This window comes from Anolis sagrei, chromosome 2 (genome assembly GCF_037176765.1).
Source record: "Anolis sagrei isolate rAnoSag1 chromosome 2, rAnoSag1.mat, whole genome shotgun sequence".
NCBI classification, from domain to species: Eukaryota; Metazoa; Chordata; class Lepidosauria; order Squamata; family Dactyloidae; genus Anolis; species Anolis sagrei.
The window spans coordinates 211302871-211321994 of NC_090022.1; the positions used below are offsets into that span (position 1 = coordinate 211302871).

The 19124-nt window shown below is 38.4% G+C and overlaps 1 protein-coding gene across 4 annotated transcripts in view; it reads left to right on the forward strand.

Annotated features, from left to right (window-relative positions):
* Positions 1-19124, forward strand: part of SLC24A2 (solute carrier family 24 member 2) — a 108087-nt gene that overhangs the window by 75468 nt on the left and 13495 nt on the right. For all 4 annotated transcript variants that reach the window (XM_060762437.2, XM_060762442.2, XM_060762438.2 and 1 more), the window contains 3 exons: positions 5474-5569; positions 7316-7395; positions 16629-16757. In XM_060762437.2, coding sequence (XP_060618420.2) covers positions 5474-5569; positions 7316-7395; positions 16629-16757 — 305 coding nt within the window. The remainder of the gene's footprint in view (positions 1-5473; positions 5570-7315; positions 7396-16628; positions 16758-19124) is intronic.

Here is a 19124-nt window from a genome sequence, read left to right on the forward strand (position 1 = left end):
GTCAATTTCCTATGGCTTGTTGTTTTTTTCTACAAAAATAGCCCACCATAAAAGATTACAACCCCCCCCCTCCTCCAAAAAAATACAAAAACAAAAGCAGGCTGGTCTTGTCTTTCTCTTGCATTTTCAGAAGTGGTGTGTCTCTGAAGAGCCAGAAAATTGTCCTCTGGAACATACTCATCCCATATTCCTTTTTGCTGTCCAGCCATTTGAAGAAAATAAAAATCACAAAATGACTTTAGAAATATACTTAACTTAGTGATCACAATTTTCATTTCCCAAAAGAAACAGTAAAACTGTGTGGTCCAGCAACTTGATTTTTAAAATATTGTGGTGAGCAAGCATTGACCACACCATGATTCTAACAGCAAAGGAGAATGAATCCGTTTCTGCAGCGCTGATGCTGTATCTTCCATCAGTGTTTTTCTAAACATGCAATCTCAGTGCCTACAGGGCATCAATAGAAATGTTAAAATAAATTTTTAAATTGGAGTGGTATCAGAGAACATTTTGCAAAGTGTGCGAACATTTTGCATCCTTCTTTTAAATATGAATAATGTATAATTGATACAAAGGGCTTGCTGCTGTCCTGCCCTCCCCACATCCGAGCTAAGGTTACAACTGAACTTGGGCTTCTCAGCCATAATTTTATTTCCTACTTCTAGAAGTGACAATTTTCAGGGAGAATCGGGAAGGGGAGGTAGCTGTTTACCCCTCCTCCAGATTCTCCCTTCTTTTTAACCAGGCAAGAACAACTGCTGTTCCTATATTCATCTTACTCAGACAATGTATGTTTAGGAAACACTACTTGATAATACAACAAGGACACCATCTACATTAACCACTGAGGTCAGTATAGAGGCAATTATACTCTGTAGTGTCCAAAAACCACATGGAGCTGATCCGGGGTAACCCAGGGCAAGGCCATCTTAACACAATTTTACTCCACATTAGATAAAGTCGGGGGGGGGGGGGAGAGGTCCAAATTCTGGACACTTCCAAACTCCACCATATGCCAGATCAGTCCAGGATAATGGGTAAATAAAGTGGAGTTTGGCTCTTGGGAACAGCAAATGATATATGGTTCTTTTAATTAAGAGTTAGGACCTATTCGGTGATATTATGCAGTGTGGAATGGATCTGAAATGGGAAGGAAATGTTATATTAGAAAGTGAGGCTTTCCTGTCAACCAGAATGGGAGTGGGGAGCAATAGTATAGTATTTGCAATGTTTGCTCTTAATTGCTGTACTCAGATATATTTTTTCCCTGACATTTTTATGTTAAGCATTTTAAAGGGCAGGTGGTGGCATTTTCACATTACATTGATTTTTCTGCCACATCTATGGATAACCTAGAAGCTTAAAAGATACTTCTGCATTTCCTGCCCCCATGTAATCATAGTTCTTGGAAATCTCCATGCCATACGAGATAAAAGTGAACGTGAGCCTTTCTGTTAGTATGTTTTGCTCTACAAAATTCACCCTATTTGATCCCTTGCTTTTTATTACTACTCCACAGAGAATCATACTTACCTTTTTTGTGGATTCAGTGTTTAGCTATTGCAATAGCACTATAGCAGTATTCAAGGAAAGAAGCAAAGGCATCTGAGTTGCTGTGAATTTTCTGGGCTGTATGGCCATATTCCAGAAAGACTTCTGTCTTCCAGGCAAAGTCGTCTTAATCCTGACTTTTAGTTAGGCTGCATTCATAGCTTGCAAGCTACGAGAACACTAAAAGATCAGCGGAATATGTGTCTTGTGCACCAAAATGTGTTTTTCCTGTACAGCACCTAAACTTTTTTCCAGTTGTAACAGCACAGGGATTTTTTTGAGATATTCCCTCTTAACCAGTGCTCTCCAGACTTTGGTTCTCCGTGTGTCTACGCTTCAGGTCCCAGAATCCCTGATCTTAGGACAAGTTGGCTTGGGCTTCCGGGAGTTGAAAACCAGGGGGATCAAATTTGGGGAATCATTGATCTAGACAACATTAACTAACAACAGAACTAACTTTTGCAACAAAATATTGGTCTATGAATCATCACTTCTCTTTTCCACTATGCCCAATGGCAGTGCCATCTCATGATGATATGCCAGGGGGAAAGGAGCAGCAGTCTATCCATCTTCCTTGGTGTCTGTAGGAGGAACGTGTGCGGCCTTCCACATTTAGTTAACTATAGGATAAGGTTGTAAATCTGCTTTGCTGCAACATGAACAAATGGCTTTGTGTACCTCTGTCACTCTTTTTCTCTGCTCATATGCACTACTTTCAGCATGTGAGGATCTGAATCTATTGTTTTAACTCTGAGTTTTGCACTACATTAAAATAAGATAATAATGGGACTGTTGTATTAATTGTTTCTTTCTCAGTCTCTTTTTCTTGAATAATAATTCTTTGCTTAATTTTTTTTAATATTTGCTATGTTAACTGCTGTTGCAGTGTCTTGTGATAAACACTCGTAATGTAAAGATGTTCAGTGTGTACAAGATTCATTGTTTTGTGTAAAAAGTGTGTGTGTGTACTTTTAAGTCACTTGTCAACAAATTTAATAGAGGTTTTTAAAGGAAAGGACTACTCAGAGGTCATTTTGCCACTTCCTTCCTCTGAAATATAGACTACGGTACCTTGTATTCATTGGTCATCTCCCATCTAATCATTAACTTGGATGGCAGATGGCATGAGATCATGACTCAGCATTTTATATGTGTTTTTAATCTGTTTGATAGATTGTTATGAGCTTTAATTGCTTATATGCTTAGATTGTTTATATTTTTATGATATGTGTTTTATTCTTTGTCTGTACGGCATTGAATTTTTGCCAGATTTGTAAGCCGCCTTGAGTCCCCTCTCAGGTCAAAAAAGGCAGGGGAGAAATGAAGTAAACAAATAATAAATAAATAATTTGGGCTTCCCAAATCAGATGAAATCTAGTGCTGTTAGAATATTTAGACTATTAGATGAATGGCAGCTTTTCAAATTACTCTGAAACATTAATGTTAAAACATGAGCTGTTCTTCTGAACTAATTCGTGATTGAGTTTCAAACTGGATGAGGCAAATTGTATTGCTGGCTATTCCATTTCAGGTACCTTAATTTCATAATATGCTTATACAGGTTGAGCATCTCTTATTCAGAATGCCAAAACCCAAAATTGTTTGCATAGGTGGTTGGGATCGTGACCCTTTTGCTTTCTGATGGTTCAGTGTACACAAACTTGGGTTCATTAATCAAATTATTATTGTATAAAATTACCTTCAGCCAATGTGTATAAGGTATATATAAAACCCCTTTGAATTTGGTTTTTAGATTTGGTTCCCATCTTCAAGAAATCTCATTATGTACATATATGTAAATACAGAGATTCTAAAATCTGGAGGGTGGGATCCAAGACACTTTTATTTTCAAGCATTTTGGATAAGGGATACTCCACTTGTATCTCTTATAAATGGACACATAGCTTCATTCAATCTAGCTGTTCTCTGTACTCCAGAAATTTTTCAGAAAACCAGGAATGATACATTTTCCTACATTGATCTGAATCTTCATTTATCTCAGGATAATCTGTAGGTCAGAAACATGAAGAAAGGGGAAATGGAATTAATATTTCCACCAGTTATTAGAATGGCCATGTACTCCCCATTTCAATATGACTACCTGTATCTATGTCCATTTCCCATATAATTGTAAAAATAATGATATAGCCCAAGAACAAAGAGTTAGGCATATTTGTAGCCAATATTATGACTTCCTATCATATAGCCAGAGTTCCTATTCCCATGGAGATCCCCATTCTCTTCCTTATATTTGCTCTGGCACTTCTAAATGTTAAGGATATACAGCAAGCTGCATGGGAAAGAGACTATCACTACCCCATTCCCATTTTGCTGGTTGAAGCCATTCTGTTGGTGGGGGGTATTAATCGAATGACAACCTTCTAACCAAGTAGAGTATAAAGGCATAGCTGCTTTTGTACTCATACACTCTTGGGTTATAAGACAAACCTGTTTTTTGCATTATTTCAGATGTATACAAAACCTGGTTGACCAAAAGTAGAAAAGAAAAAGAAAGTAAAAATATGGGTATATCCACCATGGGATGGTGTCTTATTTTATTTGACAAAAGGTTTGTGCTAGCTAGATATGAACCTCTGGAACATAACCTGCCATTAAGTCTTTATGGGACATTATTATAGTATTTACCTAGATAGCACTTGATGGCCATACTGCATTTCATCAATTTTAAGATGCCATTGATTGTAAGGTGTACACTAATTTCAGTACCAACAGATAAGAAAAATTCATTAATATATATATTAGATAAGCACCTGTGATTCTCTAATGCATTTCATTTTTAGAGATGTTTATATGGAGGGGAGGGTGTCTCAGAATCAAAGAAATTAGTAGTACTAAAACAGAGAAAAACATTGGACCAGACTCATACAGCCATCATTCAAAAATCATGTTGGCAAGAGTCCAAATTACATAAAGGCCTTCCAGAGTTAAAGAAGTAAATCGATTGACTAAATCATTATTATTTTTAATGTAAAAGAAATTGGTATTTCAGTCCTTTGAAAGCAGTTCTTGGATATGACCCGGTGGGTGTTTGTATGCAAACTTTCAATGTCATTTTTATGGTTTAAAGCAGGGGTCCCCAAACTAAGGCCCATAGGCTGAATGTGACCCGCCAAGACCATTTACCTTGTTTACCTGGCCCCTGCCCTAAACTTTAGACTTAGGATCGCCCTAAGTCTGAAACTATTTGAAGGCACAGAACAATAACAATTCAAATTAACTTGACGATCTCATCAGCCAAAAGCAGGCCCACACTTCCCATTGAAATACTGGTAAGTTTCTGCTGGTTAAAATTGTTCTTCCTTTTAAATTTTGTATTGTTCTTTCATTTTTTACACTACAAATAAGGTATGTGCAGTGTGCATAGGAATCTGTTCATGTTTTTTCAAACTATAGCCTGGGCCCCCAACATTGTTAGGGACCATGTCCCAGTCCTTGACTTAAGAATTTTGGGGACACCTGTTTTAAAGTGACATTTTAGGCTTCAGTGCATTTTGTTCAGTCACATCTATTTCAGATAAACATATATCATATTGAGCTCTCGGTTGCAAAAAATTCCCTATAGACTAGACTCTAGGGGAATAGGAAAAGAAAGTGCTGAGCTATTAATAAAAGTTGGAATGATTCTGACACTTTACTTTGTTCAGAGTTAGTTGGATTTAAATAAACCTGTCCTCCTTACCCAAAAGTGCCGTCCCTCAAAGTTGCACAAACATTTTGTGAAACACAGACGTTCCCAAGCTGTTACTTTTCTAAAAAGGGGTTGGGAGGCAGGTGAGAAGAAGGGCACAGTCTTCTGAAGTTAGAAGAGCTCAGCATGACATACTTTTATGGTGTGAAGTCAGAAGCTGATGCAACGGCCTAGAAATAGCTGTGTTTTAACATGGGTGCTTTCTCCCCCCAGGGAGGTTCAAAGAAAGGGCATCAATTCTTCATAAGATGGCGAAAAAATGTCAAGTGGAGGATGGTGAAAAGCGGAATGGAACTGCTAATCATGCTGGTAAGTGTAAAAGTAGAGTATTGTTTTCTCCATAAGGGAGTTTTAAAAAAGTTTCCTTTTCTGATATATATTTGTATATATACCATGTTATGCTTTACTGGAGAAGAGGTGAAAAATCATATCTCTTTGTTTAGGCTGATGTTTTTACACACCCAGCACAATGGGGATTAGGCATCTTGGTGCCCCTAATATTCCGCTATCTAGATCACAGCCTAAAGAAATAACCAGTGTTCATTTCTCAATTTAAATTTATTTGATGCCATAGGCTAAGATCAAACTATTGGCTCTTTTGCTGTTCATCTATTGATTTGTCTTGATGTGTATCTCCTGAGCAGGAGTCACGCTTCCACCATCCATATTTGTCTTAAAAGCCCACTTAATAACCTCCAAGAATACCCTCTAGAAGAAGGACCACTGGCAATAGTTGATTTTTTTTGTTTCACCCACCCATTGAGACTCTTAGTGTAGTGGTTCTTAACCTGTGGGTCCCCAGGTGTTTTGGCCTAACAGCCAGTTTACTAGCTGTTAGGATTTCTAGTATTTGAAGGCCAAAACATCTGGGGACCCACAGCTTGAGAACCACTGTCTTAATGGGTTGTCTTTGCACTAAACAGCTTAATGGAGTTGGTTAGGAGAGCATCCCAGAACCTTCCGATTCCTTCCCACTTATCACCACAAATGCCCTGTAAAGGGAAAAGAGAGTTATCTTGTATTTTTCAGTGGCCATGAGAATGCCGTCTCCTGCAAAATTTACCCAAGCTTCAATATGTTGGCCATAGTTGTGCCTTGAAAGCAGAATTTCCAAGATTAATGTAAAGATTGGGGACATTGCTTATTTCAAATACCGAGATTTGTTCATCCTCCATAATCACTGGCTATACTGATTGAAAGATCCTGGGAGTTTTAGTCTAAACTAGTAATTTTAATTGTTTGGTTAGAAGCAAAAAAAAGTGACTATTGTAGTAAACTCTCCACTTACTCCACTCCACAAGAGAGAACAAATGCTATTTTTTCACCTAAGAAAGCACCTCTCTAAATCTTTCTAGGTTCTCTATAAAAACTCCACAGTCAACTACCACCAGAAATTGACCATAAGCTAGCACTGGATGTCCTAGATATCCATAGAGAGGTGTTCAGGAATCTCTAGGTCTTCCTAGAATAGTGAGGAGTGGAGTGGAGGAGCTAGAAATTCCTACAGAGAAAATGTATTAATCAAATCCGTCAATCACACTATGTAACAAAATTTGAAACAAAAAATTCTGTTCCTGGTTTGAAAGTGTTATTTCCTGTTTAATTGTATGGCACTTACTTTGAAAGTAGTTGTTATACTCCAGAAACTTTGTTTTTCTGGCTGCCACAAACTGTGTTGTATTGGTTGAGACTCTGTGAGATGTTCATTGAAAAACTAGAGCAAAATGTGCTTCAGGATGTCCTGCAAAAATAAAGTTTTTGCAGTTTAATAAACCTTTCCATGTTTTCATGATAGTGCCAGTTAAGAAATGACATTTATAATCCAGGAACAAAAAGTGTGTTACATAGTGTAATCAAATCCACACACATTACATCCAAAAATGTGAAGGGCCAACTGTATTTTTGACTATTAATTTGACTCAAACTGGTTTTTAAAAGCATGATCAAAAAACTATCTAAACAGATCAGTTTGTTGAATACAGTAAAAATGAGTGATTTGTTCTCACATATATTATTCTCTCCTTTCCTTTCCTTTTTTTCTGGGATATGCTTCAGAAAAAATTGAAGTTGCTGTGACACCTCCAAATGATGGTTCAGGACCACTGCAGAATGGAGCTGCTGTTGGAGCAGATGAGGTTACTGATTTTTCATCCTTTTCCCTCCTCCATTTCTGTTAATTGTATTGATACTTGATTTTATGCTATGCAAAAATCTATTGCAATATACAACAGGTGTTCTTAAAATTATGAACAGTTGCACAGGAAGACATCGAGCACTCAAGATTAACACTCAAAGTCATTCATCGCCAATGTATGCACTATACAATACATGGTAATTGTAAATATTCAAGTTCTCAAATTAGGTGTTGACCACAAGCTCAGATGGATTTTCAAAATGGTGATTATCAATTTGAAGTCACCATGTTTTGGAATACACACACACATATATATATACACACACAGTATACAACACACACACACACATATATTCTGTATACAACTCCAAGGACACAATAACCATGTGCCATTCTAGTTTGGGGATTCTGGAGATTGTAGTCATTGTTTCTGTCGATTGCTGTGGTTTCTTCCAACTCTGGTTCTCTAATGTTGTGAGTCTATAAAAATCTTTTCTTATGACCAAAGGAGGAAAAATCTGTCCATGAGTTAATTTGTCTTGGAGATGAAGGAGAAATCATGATTCCACAGAAAACAGTACAGTCTGATTATAGCACAGGAAATAAACAGACACATATTCTGTTCAATTATCACTTTCCTCTAGTCAAGGGCAAAGTCAGTAACGTTTCCTTTCAGTATACATTTCTAGCATGTTGCCTAGGGAATTATTGACACACCCCCACCACCATTAATAGAAACTGTTTTGGGTGCACTGAGAAAAAAATATTTTCTCCTAAAACTGCAGCCTGTCAGCATTGATTAACAGGGTTGATAAAAGGATATTCTTGCAAGTTCTGCCACTTAACCTACATTCCTTAAACCTAGATATCCTGTTCATGGAGCCATAATGCAAGCAGCAAAGTGGGTTTGTTCTGATATATAAGCAGGAAGTTAGAGGACACTTGTAAAATGTGTGTGCTGAGAAATATAGGGATAGGAGGACAAACAGATAGAAGGTCCTATTCATGATGTTCTGCAGATGCGATATCGCAAATAATTAAATAAAATTATAATTAAAGAAAACCTTTTCTTTGAGTGTTTGTTCTGAAGGAGCCATTGTATATCAGAAGAAGGGGTCATGGAGAAGCAAAAAGGGTGGACTTTTTCAAATGCTGTCTGCTCTTTTTGAATATTATACACTCTCTAAATTAATTGAAGAGCAAACAAGAGTCCATTTAGGGAGAGTATCTCAAGAATATAGTCTCTTGATATATTAAAAGAAGCAAGAATTGTATTCAACATAAACCAGAGTTTATGGAAAAGCTCGTTATGATTTTGAAGATTAATTAAATCAAATAATGTTATGGGACATTTCAAATGAACAATTCTACTGTGGTATAAATCCAAGAAAGGAGAGGCTCAGATTCAAACCTTCACTTGGTCATAAAACTCCTTTGGTGGCCTTCACCAAATTATCTTTCAACCCTGATCTATCTCATGGGCTTGTGAGGATACAATGGTGGGTGGGAAATTACAACTAACTTCATAAAAGAGTGGTAAATAAGTGGGAGCAAATAGTAAAATCCTTGTTTTTCCTTAACAAAAATAATCTACATATGGATCCCATGGCAGAGACAGGGGTGGAGTAAAGCTTGACTACATTTCTAGGAGTCCATGGGCTTTTTTTCCTCCTCTGTATCTGGAAGGGAAAGAGCTAGCTTATCCAACTATTACACAATGTTAACAAAATTTGAAAAATATTATGTTCCTGGTTTGAAGGTGCAATTTTCTGTTTAATTGTGCAGTACTTACTTTGAAAGGAGTTGTTATACTCCAGAAACTTGGTTTTTGTGGCTGCCACAAACTATATTGAATTGGCTGAGATTCTGTGAGATAGTCATTGAAAAACTATATCAAAATGTGCTGCAGGATGTCCCATAAAAACAAGGTTTTTGCAGTTGAATAAACTTTTCCGACATTTTTATGATACAACCAATTAGAAAATTACATTTATAACCTAGGAACTTTGCTTTTGCTGGACATCCTGCAGCAGATTTTGCTATAGTTCTTCAATGAATATCTGATAACGTCTCCACCAATTTAACATAGTTTGTTGCAGTCACAAAACCAAAGTTTCTGGAGTATAACAACTACTTTCAAAGTAAGTACCACACAATTAAAAAGGAAATTACACTAAACCAGGAACATAGTGTAATGATCAATAACCTATGGATATGAGAGGTGGACCATAAAAAAGGCTGAGTGAAGGAAGGTAGAAGCTTATGAACTGTGATGTTGGAGAGTGCCTTGGACAACAAGAAGCTCAAACCAGTCCATACTCCAGGAAATAATGCCCAACTGCTCGCTGGAGAGAAGGATATTAGAGGCAAAGATGAAGACAGGAAAACTTGGAGAAGATAATGATGCTGGGGGAAATGGAAGGAAAAAGGAAGAGGGGCCAACCAAGGGCAAGATGGATGGATGGTATCCTTGAAGTGACTGGCTTGACCTTGAAGGTGGTGGCGATGGCCGGCAGGGATTTCTGGCATGGACTGGTCCATGAGGTCACAAAGAGTCAGAAACAACTTAACAAATAAACAACAACAAAATCTCTTAAGCAAATTGGCAACTCAACTTGAAGGGTTTCCAAGGTACTACCATTTGAGATAACTGCAGTGGTCTCCCAATCATAGGACATATTGAGACAAGCAGTTGTGTCAAGACCTTTCAGCTGCCATTTGCCTAGGGTGCTGCCTGGCTTAAGAGATAGGGTTTCTGGGGAAGTGGAGTACAGCAAATCTCCATAATTGTACTACACCTGACAATGCAGGATCCTGCCTAATTCGTTTAACCAAAAGGGGTTCTTTAAATAGCAATGGAATTTATGATTAGAAGCAAAGCCAATATCAGGCGGTTTGCCCTTTTGATATGTCCAAATAGCTTGCATTTGTTCTCCAAACCATTTCAAGGCAGTCTTCAAAGCATTGAAATAGGGCACAGAGGATACAACCAATACATTTTTCATTAGGATATTATTATATTATTTCGTTGTTTAAAATCATTTCAGTTCCAGTTCAGCTCTTTGATTCCTCAATGGGATTTCCGAGTGTTTAATGTTGTCTGGATCTTGTCCTTAATCTTTATTTTAAAAAGAGAGAGAGAAATCAGAGGAAATGCAAAAGGTCCTAGTCTTGAATTAATTAATGTTCTTCCTGTTGCTCATACCTCAGAAATTATTCAGGAAGAACAGAAGCAAAGGAAAATTCAATTGCATCTCATAGAATATTCAGTCTGTAATTATTTTGGGTTGTGTGTTTTCAAAGCATTCTGAAAACACCTGCAGAGTCAGAAGCTCTAATCTTTGAACAGTGCTGAGCTTGACTTATTTCAAAGAAACTGCACTAAGAAGGAGCCTCAATCACTAAAAATCCATAGATTTGGGCTAAACTATGTAACTACATTATGCTGCCCACTAACAGTTTAATGGTACTCCAAACCTGAAAGTAATATATTTAATAGACATATTCTATAACTTCTGTGAACATCATGCAAAGCAACGTACCTCTTCTTTTCTTTGATATTAAAGCAAATTGTATAGAATTCAAAGTTTGAAGTTCCAGTGAGAAAATAAAGTTTTTAGTTGCTTGTTGACACTCATCTTAAATTATGACCCCAAAAAGTCACAAAGGTAATATAGGGATGAAACAAGCACACATCTGGCTGCACCTGTATATTTTAGATAGCATAGCAATCTAAAAATATCATGGCACTTAATCTTGAGAACCTTATTCCTAGTTTGCTGTCATTCTGAAAATATTATTTCTAGTTTGCAGAATGCAAACCAGATGCAGTTTTGTCAGAGACAAATAATACTTTTTCTGCCCACTCTGTTCAGAATTATAACTTCTCCATTATAATTCAGATTTATTCCAACATTTGTTTATATTTTCTGTACCATCCATTCCATTCCATTCCATTCCAGATTCTCCTTGTAACGGACTCTCCGTTGAATTCTGTTATTGGCATGGATGAAGTACATAATGTACATATGTGGGTCCCAATCTTTATTATTTATTATTTATTTATTTCATGCATTTGTACCCCACCCTTCTCACCCCCGAGGGGGGACTCAGGCAAGCACCATTCGACACCATCACAATCATAAAAACATTCCACAAATTCATTAAAACAAACATTAAAAAACAGTTGTTAAAAACACGTCAGTTAAAATTAAAGTCTGGGTTAGTTCATTGTAACTTCAAATTGCTTGTATCTTCTTCTCACTTGCCTCTATTCAATGATCAAACGCTTGGTCCCACAACCAAGTCTTGAGTTTCCTTCTAAAGAACAGGAGGGAAGTGGCCAGTCTGATGTCCCTGGGGAGGGTATTCTACAGATGAGGGACCACTGCTGAGAAGGCCCTGTCCCTCGTCCCCACCAATCACGTTTGTGACAAGTGGAGGGAAAATGTGACATTTCATTTGTTTAAATGTGGTACAACATTTTAAACAGGAAAATGTTACAGTCTCCTCTTATTTGATTCCATAGGGCAGTACCGACCTCCGTTATTTAGTTGTTGTACCATTACCATGCAATAGGACAATGAAATCATAAAAATACAAATATCTGAAAACAAACACATGATTACAACATATTAAAATAGTGTTGTCAATGCAAATATCAACATGTAGGTGACATTCAAAGCAAAACTGATAACTATGTTAGTTTATGTGGGTGGAGGAGGACCAAGGGAGCAGCTAAAACCCACCAAAATATAAAATAGGCATTCAAACTTTCAACATGCAATATAGATCTAGAGCAGGGCCTCTCAAGATGATCTTAAACTTCATGATGGTTCGTAAGAGGAGATACGACCCCAGATGTTGTTGGATATCTGCGTACTCAGATTTTGGAACCATGTCAGACATAGTTTGTGACCATGGACCTTTAGACATGATGGATTTTTATGGCCCATTGAAAGCATTACATATGTGAGAGGTGCATAAAATGGTCTCAGTTCATCAGGCCATACACTAAGAAAAAACAAAATAAAAATTGGGTTGTTGTGTGTTTTCCGGGTTGTGTTGCATATGCATACATACCATGAGGAAGGTAGGATTGGAGATGTAGTCTGTCCCCATCATGCTTCCCCATCTTCACTGTCAAGTTAATGCAGTTTGAAACCACTTTAACTGCAGTGCTGTGAAATCATGGAAGTTGTAGTTTGGTGAGGCACCAGCAAGCACACTTCGGCAAAAGGAAAAAAGAAAAAGAAAAGGGTAAATCCCTTGTAAAAGTATAGCCCCAGCAATTCCGTACTATTGAGATATGCATTTTTCTCCAAAAGTTGCTATTTGTTGTTTGATGGAAGAATATATTTTATTTTTTCCTTGCTGGTATTAGAATGTTCTGTTCTATAAAATTGCATATTTATAACTTAGCTGTGAATGGAGTTGATAAAAAGAAAAGAAACAAAGACAGGTAGGCTAAGAGGCCTGCAGGAGTTTCTCGGTGAATAGTTTTTTTCAGGTTGACCCCCCAGAACCTTTACATATACATTTTGAAACATAATCAGTTAGCTAGGCAATTAACCAAGTTCAACAGTAATTGTTCCAACCTATGACTTTCCTAAAAATACCATTCAATTTCACGTTAACATTTCCTCCTACTCAGGCGTGCTCCTTTTTTACCAGTTTCTATGGAAACCAAATCAGAAAAGAATTATTTGTGCCTACCATACCAAAGATAATCTTAAGTGAAAAGAAAAGGCACTGTAGATCCAATAAAGAAGACATCCTAAGCCTATATTGTTTTCTTGTGCGATTACTAAACCGCTTATTGAACATCAGCAGCCGAGGATTCAGACTGATATATTAGTCTAAATGGCTAGTTCATTTCAGGAAAAGAAATATCTCCAGCATCTGTCTCCTTTGAGGGATATGTGACCACTTTTGTCAAAGTAACCTGCATTTCACCTCTGAATAGCAGGTCATTTTCCCAATATTATTTGATTCCAAGGGCGTAGAGGCATCCCCCATTTTCTGATGATTTATGTTTCAACGTTCCATTTTACTAACCTTTTTAGTTATGATCAGAACTTTTACATTTAATCGTTTGATCTATTTCATTGTGTTTCCACAAGTTCCCACGCACTCCTGTGACCAAGCACTGAAGTTTTTTTTCAGCAACCATTATACATTTGCAGGTTTTACTGGATTCTACCTTTTGATGATTTCCAGTTTTCAGCAATTTTCTGGTTCCTAACTTGTCAAATAGGCAAGGGGCACCCTATTGAAGTCTATTTGATGATTTTTTGGCTGAGCAAGTGGGAATATGTGCTTCCCTGGAAATAATTTGTGTCCAACTGACAGGTTATGATCATGGCTGTAGATGCAGTACATCTCTTTTGGAAAGACCACAGAAATGTTTAATTTATCATGTAGAAGTTAACCTCATGTATATGTCGAGGGCAGGTTTAGGAGTCAAAATTATGGATTTTGATAGGATCCTTAGATAAGTCAAGGATCATTCCGTGGAAAGGGGAAAACAGCAGTATCAACGAACCATCAAGGACATTAAGATCGTCTGGGGAGGCCCTGCTCTTGGTCCCGCCTTTGTCACAAGTATGATTGGTGGGGACGAGAGACAGAACCTTCTCAACGGTGGCCCCTCGGCTATGTAACGCCCTCCCCAAGGAGATTAGATCGGCTTCTTCGCTCATAATGTTTTGGAAAAAACTCAAGACATGGCTGTTCAAGCAAGCATTTGTAAATATTGAGTAATGGACATAGGAAAATGGAACAACTATACGATGGAATTGGACAATGTTTTTATTGAGGATTTACTGACTTATGTTTTTATTGTTGTTGTTATGATTTTATTGATGTTAATGTTTTAAATTGTATTTGTATTTTGTGGCATTTAATTTTTTCTTGTAAACCGCCTCGAGTCACTGCAAGGTTGAGAGGGGTGGTTTATAATAAAGTAAATAAATAAATAAATATCAATGTCATGGGGGTGCTTTTCCTTCATGGCAGGGAGTTGGACTCAATGGCCAATGTGGTCTCTTCCAACTCTTATGATTTTATTATTTCCCCAGCCAAACATTCAGAAAGACCTGATGTGGGACTATAATCAATGCTTCCTTTAAGTTCTCTTAGGACAAACCAAGCTCTTGTTCGTCACTTAGAGATGGGGTTGGTTCCTTTTTCTATAAGAGTTTTGATATTCACATTGACCCATGGATAAATTAACCCAGGGTTTTTTGGACTGATTTTTGAGCAACATTTCTAGACTTACGCATGAGTATTTAGGGTAAGTTTAAGAGGACAGGACAGGGGTCCTCAAACTTTTTAAGCAGAGGGCCAGGTCACAGTCCCTCAAACTGTTGGAGGGCCGGATTATAATTTGAAAAAAGCATGAATGAATTACTGTGCACACTGCACATATCTTATTTATAGTGCAAAAAAAGAGACTTAAAGCAATACAATAATTAAAATGAAAAACAATTTTAACAAATATAAACTTATTAGTATTTCAATGGGAAGTGTGGGCCTGCTTTTGGCTGATGAGATAGGATTGTTGTTGTTGTTGTTGTTGTTTTGTGTGCTTTCAAGTCGTTTCAGATTTAGGTTGACCCTGAGCGAGGGCCGGGTAAATGATGTTGGAGGGCCGTATCCGGCCCCTGGGCCTTAGTTTGAGGACCCCTGGGACAGGAGGTCAGATATGAAGAACCATCTCACGCACACCAAGCAACAGAGCAAGGCACATTTTCTCTCTGGAGAGGATTGTAGCAATTCTGATTGAATAGAATAAACACAGGCACACTTATCCTATTTTTTTTAGTCATCATTATTGGCTCTCACTAGGTTGATCTGTGTTGCCAGTATTTTTTTCTCCCTAAAGCCACAAGTTTTGGGGCACAGTAAGCTGGAATTACTGGAAATTCTGTGCACAACTCATAACCTGAAACTGCAGTTAACTATGGACAGCCATAGTATGTGGTCACAATATTCAGCATTGCTCTGTGTTTAACTCCACTTCTGCCACTCTCACCAGAATACATCTGTTGTGCTATGGCAAATAATTCACCCCATATGCCAACTGTGACTCATGCATCTACATGTCACTAACTGAATGCTATCCTGTATCTTCTGATTGGTAATGCTTGAATATGAAATGAAGCATGCTGAATGACATCAAAAGCCTATCCAGCAGAAACAGCTGGTGATTTCAAATCCACTCCAGGCTTTACCTTCAAGTTGAATGAGCTATATAATGTGTGGTGCCTATTTGGGGGGTACTTTTCAGTATCTTGGATAGTCACCACAATTCCCACAATGGCCATCTTAGAGTATTAATGTAATATTTTGTAGAATCCCTTATCTGGAATTCTGAGAGATGACATTCTCCAAAATCTAATACTCCGAATGGGTTGCTGGGATTGCTTTCTGATGGCTCAATGTGCACAAACTTCGTTTCATGCTCAATGTTACTATAAACAAATGTGTATAAAATTATCTTCAGATTGTGTATGTAAGGTACATATGAAACAAATTGCATGTTTTTCAAGATCTGCCCAGTATCTTTTTTCCTGTCATGAAATGTTCCTGTCACCGTTTGTACCAGTAGTAGCAGGTCTTACTACAACAATAACCTATTCAATAAATGTGATTGTATTAACATTTTTTGGTATTTTAAAGCCTTTTAGCTATACTGTTCATATAGGTTACATAGGGGGCCCTGGTGCTGCAGTGGGTTAAACCACTGAGCTGCTGAACTTGCTAACCGAAAGGTTGTCAGTTCAAATCCAGGGAGCGGGGTGAGCTCCTGCTGTTAGGCCTAGCTTCTGCTAAACTAGCAGTCAAAAACATACAAGAGTGAGTAGATCAATAGGTAGCGCTCCTGCTGGAAGGCACTCCATGCAGTCATGCTGGCCACATGACCCTGGAGGTGTCAATGGTGGACAACGCCGGCTCTTTGGCTTAGAAATTGAGATGAGCACCACTCTCTAGAGTCGGACACAACTAGACTTAATGTCAGGGGGATCCTTTACCTTTACCTTTATGTTACATATTTTAGAAAGATGATTATTTTAGTGTAAACATCAGTAAGCTTTTATAGTAGGTTATGGCTGCTGTCATGAATTGCGTTTTGTTTATTATTGCAGTGGCCATTGACACTACTCAAATAAAATCTGACTTGACTTGACGTGAATGTGATTGTAACCATCGTCTTTTTTGCTTTTGCTGCAGGGAGACGAGGATGAAGAGCAGCCTCTTAGCCTGGCATGGCCTGACACCCCGCGCAAGCAACTCACCTACTTGCTGATTTTACCTATTGTTTTTCCATTATGGGCAACCTTACCTGATGTCAGGAAGCCAGTAAGCAACATTTCTTTTTATGTATAAACACAGATATAGGATGGATGACAACTGACTTGACAACAGTACATGTAAAAGGGATCAAGGAGTCTTAATAGACCACTTGCTGAACATGCGTCAACAGTATGATGTGGCAGCGAAAAAGCCAATGCTATTCTACACTGCAATGATTTGAGTTTAATAGCTAGATCAAGGGAAGTAATAGTATCACTGTGTTTGACTTTGGTCAGACCTCACCTGGAACACTGTGTCCAATTCGAGTAACCACAGCTCAGGAGGGATATTGACAATCTGGAATATGTCCAGAGAAGGGCAACCAAAATGGCAAAAGGTCTGGAAGCCAAGCCCTACAAGGAGCAACTTGGGGAGCTGGATGTGTTTAGCTTGGAGACAGGCCCATAGCCAGGATTTTGATTTGGGGGGGCAGGGGGCGGGGCGGGCTGAGTTTGATTCGGTGGGGGGGGGGGCTGAGTCTTAGTGAAAGAGGGTCTACCCTAGCAAACCTGTTGTATTGTTACCCCAATACCCCCATGCATATGGGATATATTGAGTATGGTGATCAGATCATGATATGAATAAACATAACAGTTGAAATAATGCACCAGTAAGGCCTTCCCGCAGACCACCATAAGAATTTGGGGGGGGGGGGGCTGAAGCCCCTCAAGCCCCCCCCCCCCCCCCCCCCCCGGCTACATGCCTGCTAGGAGATAATGTTGAGAGGGGACGTGAAAGCCATGTTTAACTATTGGAAAGGATGTCATATTGAGGAGGGAGCAAGCTGCTCCAGAGACTAAGACACAGATTCAAAGTACAAGAAATAGATTCCACTTAAACATTAGGAGCCCCCGGTGGAGCAGTGGGTTAAACCACTGAGCTGTTGAGCTTGCTGATTGAAAGGTCACAGGTTCAAATCCGGGAAGCGGCGTGAGCTTCCGCTGTCAGCCCCAGCTTCTGCCAACCTAGCAGTTCAAAAACATGTAAATGTGAGTAGATCAATAGGTACTGCTTTGCCAGGAAAGTAACAGTGCTTCGAGTAGTCATGCCGGCCACATGACTTTGTCTACAGACAACGCCAGCTCTTCAGCTTGGAAATGGAGATGAGCAGCACACCCCAAAGTCGGACATGACTGGACTTAATATCAGGGGAAAACCTTTACCTTTACCTAAACATTAGGGAAAACTTCCTGACAGTGAGAACTTAATATGCTGTCTTGAAGTGTGGTGGATTCTCTTTCTCTTGAGGTCTTTAAACAGAGGCTGGATGGCCATCTGTCAGATGTAATTTGATTGTGTACCCCTGTAGGACAGAAGGGATTGGAAAGGGGGTGGTCTTTTCCACCTCTATGATTCTGTGATTCGAAGGGGCAATCTGGAAAGATAATTGTCTAGCTATGCACAGTAAGTTTGGAAATGCCCTCCTTGCATTTCTGATGTTATCCAGTTGAACCTGTTACCACAAAAAGCCTGGTATAAAAATGTATGCTTGCTAGTTGATATTCGCAGTATTGGAGGTGCAATGGGCATGAAGGCCATTTTCAGCTCAAAGTATTATTTCTTTCTTTTTAAAGAGCAGATCTCACCTAGTGATTCTCAAGGTGTATTCAATGATTTGGTATCCATTAATAATACATGCATAGTTTCTCAGCCCCTACTAAGCAGCTTTGTGGATCAAATAAGTGACACGAGCACCATGGTAGATGACATTTGGTTTGGGCCGTTGGAGGTCTTGGCTGGTGACAATAACTATGCATATATTGCCATTTGCCTACATAAATATTTCATAGCAGCATATAAATTGTGGTATTAATAGTTATTTTGAGCTGATACCTGCAGGTTCTTCTTTAGATGTCTGTATGGATAAGATTCCTCAGGCACCTAGTGTCTTGTGAGGGTTTCAGATTTCTCATCCACTTTCATTTCTATGCTCATTTTGTTTTCCATAGCAAAAGCAAACCCGCTTTCTAAGAAAAAGAGCATATTTTAACATTTTCATTAGGGTTTTCCTCTATGCAAATTGCAGCTTTAACAATGTTATTAACTGCCTTCAAGTCAATCTTGACTTATGGTAATCCCATAAATGAGAGATCTCTAAGTCTCCATGAATGAGAGACCTCTAAGAAGACTTAGGGCCATCGCTTCCTTGAGTAAGTCCAGCCATCCAAAATGCGTCTTGCTTCTTTTCCTATTGCCTTCCATTTTACCAAGTGTGATCATCTTTTCTAGTGACTTCCTCTCTCATCATATGGCCAAAATAATGCAGTCTTAGTTTAGTCTTCTAAGGCCTGAATTGTTCTAGGCTCTTTTTAATTGTTTTTAAGCAGTCCACAATATCTGCAGAACTCTTCTCCAGCAGCACATCTCAAATGA